At 39.1% G+C, this 13,707-nt stretch overlaps 1 protein-coding gene across 1 annotated transcript in view; it reads right to left on the bottom strand.

Moving 5' to 3' along the window:
• LOC139941613 (adhesion G-protein coupled receptor V1-like) overlaps window positions 1-13,707 on the bottom strand; it is an 82,259-nt gene that overhangs the window by 12,649 nt on the left and 55,903 nt on the right. Inside the window, exons 69-86 of the mRNA XM_071938193.1 lie at window positions 13,456-13,598; window positions 12,627-13,060; window positions 12,089-12,334; window positions 10,859-11,005; window positions 10,252-10,475; window positions 9,466-9,622; window positions 8,887-8,949; window positions 8,301-8,403; window positions 8,008-8,121; window positions 7,045-7,226; window positions 6,374-6,553; window positions 4,361-4,610; window positions 3,747-3,905; window positions 3,114-3,304; window positions 2,449-2,589; window positions 1,492-1,644; window positions 972-1,118; window positions 305-450 (exon numbers count right to left, since the gene is read on the bottom strand). Coding sequence (XP_071794294.1) covers window positions 305-450; window positions 972-1,118; window positions 1,492-1,644; window positions 2,449-2,589; window positions 3,114-3,304; window positions 3,747-3,905; window positions 4,361-4,610; window positions 6,374-6,553; window positions 7,045-7,226; window positions 8,008-8,121; window positions 8,301-8,403; window positions 8,887-8,949; window positions 9,466-9,622; window positions 10,252-10,475; window positions 10,859-11,005; window positions 12,089-12,334; window positions 12,627-13,060; window positions 13,456-13,598 — 3,180 coding nt within the window. The remainder of the gene's footprint in view (window positions 1-304; window positions 451-971; window positions 1,119-1,491; window positions 1,645-2,448; window positions 2,590-3,113; window positions 3,305-3,746; window positions 3,906-4,360; window positions 4,611-6,373; window positions 6,554-7,044; window positions 7,227-8,007; window positions 8,122-8,300; window positions 8,404-8,886; window positions 8,950-9,465; window positions 9,623-10,251; window positions 10,476-10,858; window positions 11,006-12,088; window positions 12,335-12,626; window positions 13,061-13,455; window positions 13,599-13,707) is intronic.

The following is a 13,707-nucleotide window of genomic DNA, read 5'->3' as shown; positions in this document are numbered from 1 at the left end:
GAGTCAGGAGAAAATAACAGGAAAACCCACTCTTGTTTCCGTCCGTTTCGCCGTGTCGTGACATGTGTTTAAAATAAATCCGTAATTCTTGCTATCGAGAATTTACATTGTTTTAATGTTTTCTCAAAAAGTAAAGCATTTCATTGAATAATATTTCAAGAGAAGTCTTTCACCATTACCTTCTGTAAACCCTGTAAATTATTTGTAAATCTGCAAACTTTTTTTTCTTCTGTCTGTACCGAAAGTGTATAATGGCTTTAAGGGTTAAGATGGGGTGTCACTAGTGCATAAGACCTTTACTCACCGTGTGTCTGTAGTGAATTGTAGCAGGCCGTATGGATAGTCACTATCTGCTACGGTCACATTAGCGAATCGATCCATTGGATTAAGAGTAGCTCCCTGACCCACACCAATAAGCTCAACCAAGAACCATGTGGCAAACTCAGGATCCTGCAATGGAGTTTAAAATCAAAGATTAAAGTGATTATTAAAACCACTAACGAAGGGGGGGGGACTTTTGGGACGACATCGTGGAATATGATGACATACCAGGTAAACCCATTGTAAATCTGCTGCATTTCAAAAGACAATAGGCTTTTTTGGCTCTAGCAAATGCTCTGGCACTTGATTTGGTCTGGGCGCAATTTCATAAACCAGTTAAGCAAAAAATTCTGCTGACAAAATTCTTTGCTAAGCAAAAAATGACCAGGGTGTCAGTCGCAGCAAAGGTAGCTGTATGGTATTCTGGCCATCAAATTTATGCTTAACAGACACAAACTTACTGGCCAGAATACCATACAGCCAGCAACGGTAGCTGTATGGTATTCTGGCCAGTAAGTTTGTTGCCTGTTAAGCAAGAATTTTATGTGCTTAGCAAGTTATTGCGCTTATACAGGCTGTGTGAAACTGGGTCCAAGTGGATGGAGCCAAAGTCGGAATTTAAACTTTGTAAAAGAGTCTTATTTCCATACCTCGTCTTGTCTCAGCGTGATGTCAAAGGTACACATTTGTTGACCTTCAGGGCACGTCACTATCCCCTCGACCTCTTCTAGCTGAGAGGACAGCTCAGCATCTCCAGCTATATCACCGTTGGGACTATTGGTCGCTCGCCACTCAATCTGCAATCAGGAAAATTAATGTGAGACTTGAGGCATTGCATGGTGAGGTATCAATAATGGTATAATTTTGATAAACTATAAATAATAGTAAACTTGCGGGTACAACATGTAATAAATATGTTTCGAGGGAGTGTTGGCTTATTTTCAGATCCAACACTACCTCAGAGGAGATATTAGATGTACATGGTCGTACCCACAAGTTTACTATCATTTATAGTTTATTCTTATTATTCCCACCATGCAAAATATTTGAATATGAAAAAGGCTTCAGGCCTGAAGTCATTTGCAAGCATCTGAAAGCGCGCACCTATAACTGCAAGTACTCGAGCAGTTCAACCACTTGAATACTAAGCAACACTTATATCCTACTCACCATGACTTCACCAAAGAAAGCCTGTCCTCTGTTGACCGTAAGAGTCACCGTTGGTCGTACATCTTCATCGACAGACACCATCATGGATTGGCCATCAAAGCCAATCACACCATTAAAGTTATCACTGCCAAGAATTGTTAGATGAGTGAAGCCCTACAAACAGAAAATATAATTAGATAAATTGATTAAGATTTGTTTTAAACCCAAGTAAATAAATTCCTTGAGCTGAAAGGAAAACTTGAAATAAAGTACTAAAGAAGAATTGTTGAATGAGTGAAGCCCTACAAACAGAAAAAAAAATCAAAAAAAAACATTAGGACCTTTTTTAAGTATATAATTTCCAGGAGCAAAAAGAAAAACTTGACGTAAGTTGCTGAGAAGGATTTGTGAAAAAATTACAAATTTTGTTGTGCATTTCTCTGTGCAAATTTTAAAATAGCCCTTGTGTTTGAAAGACAATTGAAAGAAACGTTCATAGATTATTTTTTATTTATATATATTTGTTATGAGAGATCGCCTAATATCACAAGGCCACGGACAGCCACATCAAGGTAAGGGCTACTCTTATCACCTCTCACCAGGGGCTTGTTGCCTCTTTCTCCTGGGGCTGAAACAGGGTTACCTCCTTCACAGTCCGTAAGGATGTAGGAATGGGTATCATCCACTAGGAGCCTGGCTCGTAGAGCAAAGTGTCCTACCTCCCCATCTTTTACTAAGCAATTATGGTTAAGTGCCTTACACAAGGGCATCAATCTCATGGCTGGGCATTGAACACAACACTCTTCTGTTGACAACACCACAGATTAGATCCGGTGAACTAGACCACTCAACCACGACACAATTTTGATCACAACATGATCTTCCATTGAGTTTATTTCTCAGATCATTCTAAGATTCAGAAGTGCCCTCTATGAAAGTAAATTAAAATTTAGAGATATTTGTTAGCGTCAACCTTACCTTGAGGTTGCCATCAGGTGTGCCTGTAGCTACTCTCGCCCCTCCCGTTGGCTCAGACAGGTAGACAAAGAAGACTTCTGCTGGCTCGGCAACACCATCGTCACAAACCTCAACCTGGAAACTTTTCTCTGTCTCTCCATCCTACCAAAGAAAATTATTACCAGAAATTCTAAATCCTCAAGGTGAATCACTTATACTCAGAATGTGCAACAAGCTTTGATATATTCTCCTACGAGTACCCAAACCAGTGTCTTTCACATTGACAAAGCTTTCAATCTCTACCTGTGTTATCCCTGTATGGGGGTTTTCCTACTACATCTAGAAGTTTCTTCATCTTCTCTCCACAAGTTTCTTAAGATCTAGGGGGTTACAGAGCAAGGTAACTACTCCTTGGTAGCTATTTTTTGTTTATGACTTATAAGATTAAACTGTTTGTTTCACTACACAGTAAGCATTCATTTTTCTATTTCACCTTCTGGTAGTCTCAACTGAGGCCAAAGGATGTAAATTATGGGTAGGAGCTGTTCTTTGTTCGTAAAAACGTGTGTGTGACCTCAGTATCCCTGTTGCGTTTCCCGTTATGCAAGAGATACATACAAACATGAAATTTTAGGCTAAATGTAATGAATGCGTATGGGTCAAAGGTGAAGGGTCAATCAACTCACCCTGAATGTGATGTCCATATTGACCTCTCTGTAGTCCAGACCTGCCGTAGCGTGAGGTCTATCCTGTGTATTGGCCAGGGCATTCTCTATGGTGTTTGATACATCACTAGGACGTAGGGTAACACTACCTTGCCATGATTCTCCACCTCCTATGGTTCGAACCCTCACACTGACATCACCATGGGTGCCTCCTGTACAGAAACAAAATAGTGAGACTTTAACGTTTCTTTCCAAAGGAGGTTCAAAATAAGTATTTCTGTTCTGCATACAGGAAAGCTTCTTAGAAAAGGAGGCTAGAATAAAAACATCCTTTTTATTTGACAACTAACACCTGTTATCTCTAAGTAATTCCTTTTCAAAGAATTGTAGACTTAAAAACCAGTAGGGCTGACCAGCTTGATCTGACCAACTGTAACCATGGCACTTTCTTGTGAAGACAGTGGATTTTCCTCAAAATACTTGTGTAAAATTTGTTTTATGTTAAAAGGCGAATGATTGAACATGATAATCCAACCATGCCGGTAATTATTTAAACAAAAGTTTGGTACCAATTTGTGAAAATAACCTCAAATCAATTTTGAAAAAGATGCCTTCCTGTAGGTCAAACACAGTCTTAAAAACTCAAGTCTTTACCTGTCCTTCTGATGTTGAGAGTAATGAATTTACATGTAGCTTCACTCTCTACAGTCTCTACCACATCAGGATTCAGACTAAGCACACCATTGGGGTCATTACTGCCCTCTATTGTCACTTCAGAGACAGGGTACCTGGAGCTCAGTCTAGGGCTTGTACCTTGGTTTCGATAAAAACAAAACAGAATTTAATGACATACTCACAAAACTACTCCGTACATTTAAATAATGTTAACAAAAAATATCTTTGAAGGTAATTTCTACCTAAGTTTGAACATAAAAGGCTTACTCTGTTAAGCACAGTGATACGATTATTGTAAAATGCGCTATATAAGAGTTTATGATTATTATTATTATTATAATTACTCTCTATTCATGTATTTCCACTTGACATCTTTCCGCTCATATTTGTTTTGTTATCATTTTTTCCTTTGAGAAAGACTCAGCTAGGGTCGAAAAATCAGGCCATTATTTTTACTATTTTTTTGCATTTATACCATAGGTTCTTTTGGTTGGTAAGAAATAGGCAAACAGCTAATTATATTTTCCCATTTATATAAAGCTAACAGTCGAGTCTTTTTTTGCAGTCTTCATTCCTACGTTAAACTGACTCACCCTGTGTCCCATCTATCGGTAACCTAGCAACACTCGTGATGTTGACAAAGAACATCTTGGCAAGCTCAGGCTGCTGCTCCTCGAGAATCGTAACCAAGATGGCCGCCGTCCTCTCTCCCTGGGCCATGGTGAGGGCGCCACTCGTGATGTCAACGTAATCGTCGCCGGCCGTTGCAGTGTATGAGGTAGTCTGGTACGTCACACGGACACTGCCAAGTGTTCCTAGCTGTCTCTCTATGGTCAAGGATAGCTGTGATGGGAAATGTCGATTAGTTTGATCAATGTTTATCAATATTTGTGTATACAATATATAGCAATGTTTGAGTGGCATTACTAAATGATAAGCCTCAGTAGTCAGACATTAGGCCCACAGCATCCACAGTAAGGCCAAATGAAATAAAAATACCAGTTGATCGACCCCGCCCGCATCCTTTTTTGGGGGCCGCATCCTTATTTTACTATTTGTTATTTTTCGATTTTTGTGGGGAAAAAAACTTTTTTTTTTTTTTTTTTTAATTCCATCTTTTTAAAAGGACTGGCCTAGGAGCTTTACCCAAATCTAGTAACGTGATGCTCTCCGTCTGTTTCATAAAACGATAATAGTAGCAAATCCGACCCTGTTAATACGAATACAGTAATAGTGTTAACACAGGTCCTCATATAAAAAAAAAAAAAATAATAGTTCATAAAAAGGCCCTCATCCTCTCTTTTTAACAATCCGAACAATCAACTGGTATTTTTTTTTTTTTTTTTTTGCTCATTGTCCAAATTAATCCTTCACAGATTTGCTTTCATGGAAAGCAGCCAGCCATAGTTGCCTGCAGGTGGCTTGCCTTTGATATCACCACTGGGCTTGAACCATTGTCAGTCTCTGGAGGATTAATCCCAGCTTAAAGATGTCTCTATTGTTTGGTTCCAGAAGAGGAGCCAGAGCCATGGACTCCACAACAATTGTTTAAAAGGAACAGCTTTAAGCTGGTTCAGTAAGTCATTCACTGGTACTGGACAAGAATGAATGCCATTTAATCTGTAGTCAGGACACTAGAAGGTAGGATTAATGGCTGCGGCTATCTATGGCTTAATCACTGTAGCTTACCCTATCTCTGTAGCCAGTATTATGGTGACTAGAAGGTTGGATTGGCTGCGGCTATCTATGGCTTAATCACTGTATCTAACCCTTACTCTATAGCCAGTATTATGGTGACTAGAAGGTGGGATTGGCTGTGGCTATCTATGGCTTAACCACTGTATCTAACCCTGCCTCTATAGCCAGTATTATGGTGGCTAGAAGGTAGGATTGACTGCGGCTATCTATGGCTTAATCACTGTATCTAACCCTATCTCTGTAGCCAGTATTATGGTGACTCGAAGGTGGGGTTGGCTGCGGCTGTCCATGACTTAACCACTGTATCTAACCCTATCTCTGTAGCCAGTATTATGGTGACTAGAAGGTAGGATTGGCTGCGACTATCTATGGCTTAATCACTGTATCTAACCCTGTCTCTGTAGCCAGTGTGACTAGAATGTAGGATTGGCTGACGCTGTCCATGGCTTAACCACTGTATCTAACCCTTACTCCCTTACTCTGTAGCCAGTGTTATGGTGACTAGAAGGTAGGATTAATGGCTGCGGCTGTCCATGACTTAACCACTGTATCTAACCCTGTCTCTGTAGCCAGTATGATGGTGACTAGAAGGTGGGATTGGCTGTGGCTATCTATGGCTTAACCACTATATCTAACCCTGTCTCTGTAGCCAGTATTATGGTGAGTAGAAGGTGGGACTGGCTGTGGCTATCTATGGCTTAATGCAAGTGCCGATTTTGTGCGATAGCTCTGTAAGCCAATAATGCCTAGTAACAAGGCGTTCACATGCACACAAGCAACTATTCCCCTCTAACCCAATCAAATGATTGAAGAAGTTACATTAGCAATAAATTAATTAGTTTTTCAACCAATAACAAAAATTTAAAAAATGACTGTGATATAAGATAAATTTCAATCCCAGTTTTTACCTCTCCTTGTCCTTCCATGACGGAGACTCGTCTTGACATCTGAGAAAAACCGACCACACCATAAGGTTCGATCGGCGCAATCTTAAATCCATTACGTAACTGAGCCCCGCCCTCTGATGACGTCAGAGCACTCGTTAAATGGACGGCAAAGAGTTCATTGGGGCTGCCGCTGGGATCAAGCTGGAGGACAAAATAATGATATAAATGCATTGTTTGGATTTTAAATTAATAACAATCAACTCATTAAGGCAATGGACATCTTTGGTAATTGTCAAAGACCAGTATTCTCACTTGGTGTATTCCAACATATGCATACAATGATAAATCTTTCAAAATTTGGACTCAATTCTTTATCAAAATTGCAAAAGAATAAAGAAAGAAAAAACACCTTTTTTGCACAAGTTTGTTTGCTTTAAGATGTCTTAAAAGGGCTTCAGGCCTGAAGTCTTTGTAAAATTTACATAAGAAATAACCTCTTTTTCAAAAAAATATACTACTTCAGAAAGAGCCGTTTCCCACAATGTTTTATACTATCAACAGCTCTCCACTGCTCGTTACTAAGTAAGTTTTTATGCCAAACATTGAGTAACTACCAATAGTGTCCAGTCCCTTTAAAGATAAAGGGAGCATAAATAGAAACGTTGATGACTAAAACGAGAAGTAAAACTTACAATAAATGGAAGAGTGACAGTAGACACACCCTCCCTCATCCTGATCTGACCCGAGTCTTGTGAGATGACACCTTGTAGGTAACCTTGAGGAAGGCTTCCCTGAGGGTAACCCGCCTTCCAGATGACATCGACAGACCCGTAGGAACCATGCCGCTCAATGGTGACCACAGTACGGTAGGAGACTGATTAAAGACGAAAGCGATTGATCAGCCAAATTAATTAATAATAATAATAATAATAACAGTGGCTTCTTATATAGCGCTCAGGTCGGTCAGGCAGTGACGCTCATGGCGCTCCAACATTATTACCCCTGGTCACTGGGCCTTAAATCATTCCATAAACCATCTCAGCTCCCTGGGGGAGTATACAGCCTGTGCACAATATATGCGCTACTCGGCTAAATCAATCACAAGAACCATCTCTGCCCTCACAGGTCCCCATTTACCTCTGGGTGGAAAGAAGCAATTATAGTCAAGTGTCTTGCTCAGGGACACAAGTGTCATGACCGGGACTCGAACCCACACTCCGCTGAACAGAAAGAGCAGAGCTTAAATTCGGTGCTCAATTAACAATCCATAGAACAGACATTTACGAAAGAAAATATAGAATTCCTAATCATCAAAGAAAGGTTGGATTGATTTCAGTCAAGGAGAAAAGACCACTGAAAACGGTGGAGCTACCCTAGTTTAATAAAACAAAATGGATAACAAAAATAAACAAATTCCCTGATAATGACACCAGCACAAATCATCCAGAGAAATTGTAGGAAATCTTTAAAAACAAACATTTAAAGACCCTAGAACCACCAAGTGCTTTGTTTTTGACATATACTGTCTGTAGTCTTGATGATTTCAAAATGGTGTGTTTGGGTGTGACCAAGAAAGTCAGACTACAAATCAAATCTAATTCACTCCAGAACTACTTATTCTTAAAATATTCTACCCTCTACAGACAAATACTCACTCTCGTCTACTGTAGTAGCATCCAACTTGAACCCAACAAACGAATTAGCGGCTTCTTGTGGTACAACAATGAGGGCACTCTCAGCACCCGGCAATAACGCTGGTTGAATGGTTACTAAAACAAGAAAACAAAAGCCGTACATTTGTAAATGTGAACATGTATGCACTATGCTGTAGTCAACATCAGGAGAAGCATAGAGTTTAGATGAAAGTATTTGAAAACATCTTTTCTGCCAATGAAAATACATAAAACTTTCTATTGGCTGCAACTATGTTTTTAAATATTTTTTTTACCTTCTGATGGTCCAAGATAATTCAGTGTTGTCATGGTAATAGTGAATGTAGTATCTCTCTCTAGGAATTGATCGTTGTTCAGCAGAGGTACCTCTTTAGTGCACTGTCAAAAATAAATATCACAAAGAATTACAGATGAGCAAATACACAAATTATACATTTGACAAGAATTCTTTTATTTTTAAGATGGTGTATGACTAATACAACTCTAGGGGAAACCGATTGTTCTTACGGTCAGTCCTTTCCTATGGAGCTCACTTTCAAGGAGACTTCTATACCTAACATTCAAGAATGAACTCAAAAACCAACTCTTTCAAGAAGTTGTTTTACCTTCTGAAAAGGTGCTAAAACGTATGATTCGAACTGCCTCTAACTACTAGGCAATCTCGGTGGTCTAGTTGGAAAGATGCTGCTCTAGAACTGCAAACGTTGTTGGTTCGAAATCCCACCCGAGTAATATGCCTGTGAATTTTTCACAGGACTCGGGAAAGTACCGAGTATACAGTGCTAACACACATCGGTGTTAAAGGGTAAATTCAAAATTAATAACAATTTCTGATGACATGAAATTTAATTAAGAACTTACAAATTGCATTCCACTCTTGCATTCCACAGAGCCACTGCCAGGAACATAAGCACCAGTTATTCCCTAGAATAAAAAAACAAAGTCAACAATTATCATTATTTCCTCTCTTCCAAGTAGAACCAGCTAGTTTTTTCTTTACTGGAATCTACACTGGTGTGTTTCTTTAGACAAGGTAAACTAATAATGGAAGGCTGCCTAAATGGCATCGGCTGAAGACATCACTTTGCATAATTGATAAAATCGTTTTTTAAAAATGAGCTGAAAGTGTTCTGTTTTCCAGCTGACAACCAAAAAGTATTTTTCCTTCTTGACTTATTCCATTTTCTGGTTCTTATCCCTGGATGTATGGAGTGTGGCACTACCAGACACAACAATGTAACTTTGATGTCATTTTGGCTGGTAACCTGTTTCTGTCCAGCAATACTTTTCTGTGCTTAGCAAGTTGTTGTGCTTAAACGAAAAAGAGATGCCAACTTTTTGCACTGATTCAACAAAATATTTGTCAACTGCAAAGAAGCATTTTTGATGATCCTGAAATTTTGACGGAAGGATACAGTCAAGAATGACCTCTGTGCTTACATCATTATACTCAAGGTCAAAGGTCACCATGACGTCACCCTCTGTGCCTGCTGTACGAGTAATCAAGATCATCAGGAACCGTTTCTTGTCCGAATCGACACCAACGGTTTGGTTTTCTTGATGAACGCTGAACACACCGTGCGGATTATCGTTAGGTCTACGGAGGATCAAGAACAAAATAATCAATTGTTTATTTTAAGCTGGTACTCAATCTTGTACAAAGTCATACTGGACTGAAGTCTAACATGAGTGATGAACAAAGAATCAATCGTTTAAAATAAGTGTATACCTTGGGAAACTATTAACAAAATTAACTACCATAAAAACTAACTTGAAAAAGAGCACGGGCAACTTTTGATTTCAATTTTTTTTAAGTAGAAACGATCCCCTTTATTAAAAGTGTTGTAGTTTTACAGAAAAGGGTTATTTCTCAATAAACAAAAATTGAATCCGAGAAAGTCCTCAGACATGAAGCCTTTCTCAATGATCTTAAAGCACACAATTTTATGCAAAGAGGGGATTTTTTCTTTTCAATCTTTTCTTGCAACTTGAGCCCAAATTTTCACAAGTTAGTTATTTGTGAGGATACTGGTTTTTGACAATTACCAAAAGTAAACTCTGCCTTTAAACTAACTGACACATGTACCTGTAGGTTTTAGTATAATGAGAATGGTGAACGATCGCTATCTCACAAATTTTTCATATTGAAGTCGTTACATGATAATCTTCTCATATGAAAATCTTGTAATAAGACAGTCTTTCTTTGATGCAACAAGAATCACTCACTGAACATAGAACGTTGAGACGTTAAACTGGGGGTCAAGCTCCGCCCCTCCGTCCACAGAGACTAGAACCAGCTTGAAGAGTTCTCTGAGCTCAGGTATCTGGTCCGGCAGTACGGACAGGAGGATCTGGGTGTTAGCAACACCGTCTGGGATGTAGAGGGTACCGTTAGAGGGTGAGACGTCGACGCTGATTCCACCACGAGAATCTCGTACTTGCCAATGGACCTACATCATTGGTTAACGGAAGAAAAGAGAGATGTGATAGGCTGTGGAAGAAAACCTAAACTGTGCAAAGCATAAAAGCTTGTGAGCGTGAAGCCGGCTCACATACAGTTATCTTTGGTTAAATCTGGAGCGTTCTATATGTTTTTATCCCCATGTGAATTTTATGTATTTGATCTTAACTATTTGATCATCAATTTAATCTTAATCATAAAAAAATAAAAAAATACCACAAAGAAATTCATAAAATAAATTAAAAACTAATTATTAAAACATAAAAAAAGAAGACTTTGAACATTTATTGCTTGCAGAGAAGACGCAGAGAAAAAAAAAGGAAAAAAAAATAAAGGCATTTTGTTGCGGGGGCCTGGCCCCAGTTAACTTACATTAACATCACCAATGACTCCCTCTCGGCGTCTCACTGGGAAGGAAACAGTCAGCGATCCCCCATCTACAGGTTCCTCAAAGCTACGCTGATTCACTGATTCTCCGTAGAATCGGACCACACCATTAGGATCACCATACTTTAGGATCTAAGATGGGAAAAGAATAAGATACAAACAAGTGGCATTATAGGCAGAAATTTTCACAGGTTTGTTATTTTATGCATATGTTGAGATACAGCAAGTGAGAAGACTGGTCTTTGACTATTACAAATAGTGTCCACTGTCTTTAGTAAATAGTGGCGTGTCGTGGCCTCGCAGTCTAGTTCACTGGACCCGACCAATTTGTTTTTCCTGTGGATTTTTGTCATAGAACTCCGGAAAGTACCGTGTATTCAGTACTTGATACACATCGGTGTTGGGATAAAACCCAATTTTACACTGAACCTTTTTTTAAAACAGAGAGGAATTCAACAGGCAATTTATTCAAAATTGTTCTGGTAGGTTTGCCCCAGCTTGATTAAAGGGTTTTGAAACCTTTTGTAGATCACCTTTTTGTTTTGGGCCATGACATGAATTCCTACTCATTGTAAACAAAGATGTAAATCACAGAGCAATGTTTTCAGGAGAATCACGTAAATCTGTTGTACATGCTAAAATAATTTTCATCTCACTGAGAATAATTTTTTTTCTGTGAAATTGTTTTACTAATTTCTCAATAATTACAGCACCTCAGCCAGTAACATTTTAAGGGAAGCTTTCTTCTATCATTATCTTTAAACCGTGTAAGTTTAAAGGGAAGGTACACGTTTGGTAATTAATCAAAACAAATATTAACTCAAAAACTGACTTGGTAACATGCATTGGAGAGCTGTTGATAGTATAAAACAATGTGAGTAACGACTTCCTCTGAAGAAACGTAGTTTTTGAGAAACAGGTAAATTCTCACTAAAATAATAAAAGACTTCTAGCTAGAAGTCTTTTATTCCTATCTGAAAGCACACAAATTCGTCCAACAAGGGTGTTTTTTCTTTCATCATTTTCTCGCAACTTTGATGACCAATTGAGCTCAAATTTTCACAGGCTTGTTATTTTACGCTTATGATGGGATACACCAAGTGAGAACGCTGGTCTTTGACGATTACCAAACGTGTACCTTCCCTTTAATGTAAATCTGTGGACATTTGTTTTTTTGTTTCGTACAAAAACTTTAAGAGGAAGGTTGCAGTTTACCTTAAGCGTTGCACTGCCAGCCGTTTCACTGATCTCTCCAGCGCCAACCACTTGATAAATCTCAACAATAAACACTTCCTCTATCTCCGGCCCAGGGTACGGTTTGACCCTCAACGTGAACCCTTTAGCTCCTCGCTCGATGGGGTTAAAGGTCACCGACCCCTGGAGCTGGCCATCAGCAGTGGAGATGTCGCTGGTGTCTGGTGGGAGGCTTTTGGAGTTGGGGCCGAGGATTCGCCAGCGCACCTGGGAAGGAAATGAATGTGAATAAAATAATTGACGCATTCTTCAAAGAAGAAAGTATACTTTTGGTATTATGAACCGTTTTGTTGTTTTCCTATTTAAATATAGATATATACAACAAAACTGACCTTTGAAAATTTTGTTTCAAAAGGTGTTCCTATTTTTGAGATATCGCTGGAATAGAAATCCAGAGAAAGTTATGTCCATGCAAAAAAAATTGCCATGAATTTTAAGAGTGATACCAACTATAAACTTTCTCATTAAGAACTAGTAATCTCGCATGAATAAAACTTACATCAGCACCCGTCAAGTACTCATCAATCCCTCCCGAGAGCTCGATGGTGAACTCAATATCCCTACTAGTCTCCGGGTTAGCGATAATCCTCTCCAACTCCATGACAGAGAATCCGATTAATCCGTCTGGTCCGTCGCTCTTCATGATGACCACCGTCGCCGTCAGATTCCTCCCGAGAACAGCGCCCCCTTGTGCTCCACTCAGGGTCACTTCAAAGACTTCGGAAAACTCCTTTAATTGGTCGTCGATGATGGCTATGCTGATCGACCCCTCGGACTGACCGTCCAGAAAGATGACCTCGCCGTCGGTCAGTGAGTAATCCACCCCATCAGGGGTCGCTGTTATACTTCTGGAGGTGTACGACACGCGTACGAGGCCGAAGGTACCGGCTGTGCGAACCACTGGTATGACGGCTGTCCCAACTCCCTCCGAAACTGAAACAAAATCACCAAGATGAAATTTGATAAATAAAGCACTTTCTCAACTACTTTATATAGTACTTTGTTGAAAACTTCGGTTCTTTTCAGAACCAACACTACTAAAAAGAGATTTACACATGGTACTACTACAAACCTCACCTGATTATACTCACACCCTGCAAAGTTTCAAATCCTACTTAATTGAAATGTTGGAAAAAACTGTCACAACGTATTGGCAAAATGTTTAAATAGAAATTTTCTTTAAGGAAGTTGTTATGAGAAGAGAACTGGTGCAACAAATGAACATTACGAGGCATTTGGCTGGTATCTTGTTTGTGCTATACATGATATATTTCAGCTTAATCAATTTTTGTTTTTAACAGCTTTATGACTTTGTTGTAATATCTTACATTCAAATACTGAGGACTGGGCAAACTCTATGATTCCCTCTGCGTTATCATTGGCTTGGATGGTGACTGTCTTCACACTGAACTGACCAATCAGAGGAGGCATATCCAGCTGTAGACCGCCTTGTATTGTGTAGTCGTTGTTACTGAAAAAAAAAGAAAATTCAAAAATTATTATTTGCCAAGCGTTTCCACTCTAGTAGAGTCTTTTTCAAAGGCTAAACAACACAATCAATAACAGTTGGTGTTAAATAA

The sequence above is a fragment of the Asterias amurensis genome, chromosome 9 (assembly GCF_032118995.1).
Source record: "Asterias amurensis chromosome 9, ASM3211899v1".
Classification (NCBI taxonomy): domain Eukaryota; kingdom Metazoa; phylum Echinodermata; class Asteroidea; order Forcipulatida; family Asteriidae; genus Asterias; species Asterias amurensis.
The sequence above is the reverse complement of the archived record's forward strand: the minus strand, read 5'-3'. Positions and strand labels throughout refer to the sequence as shown.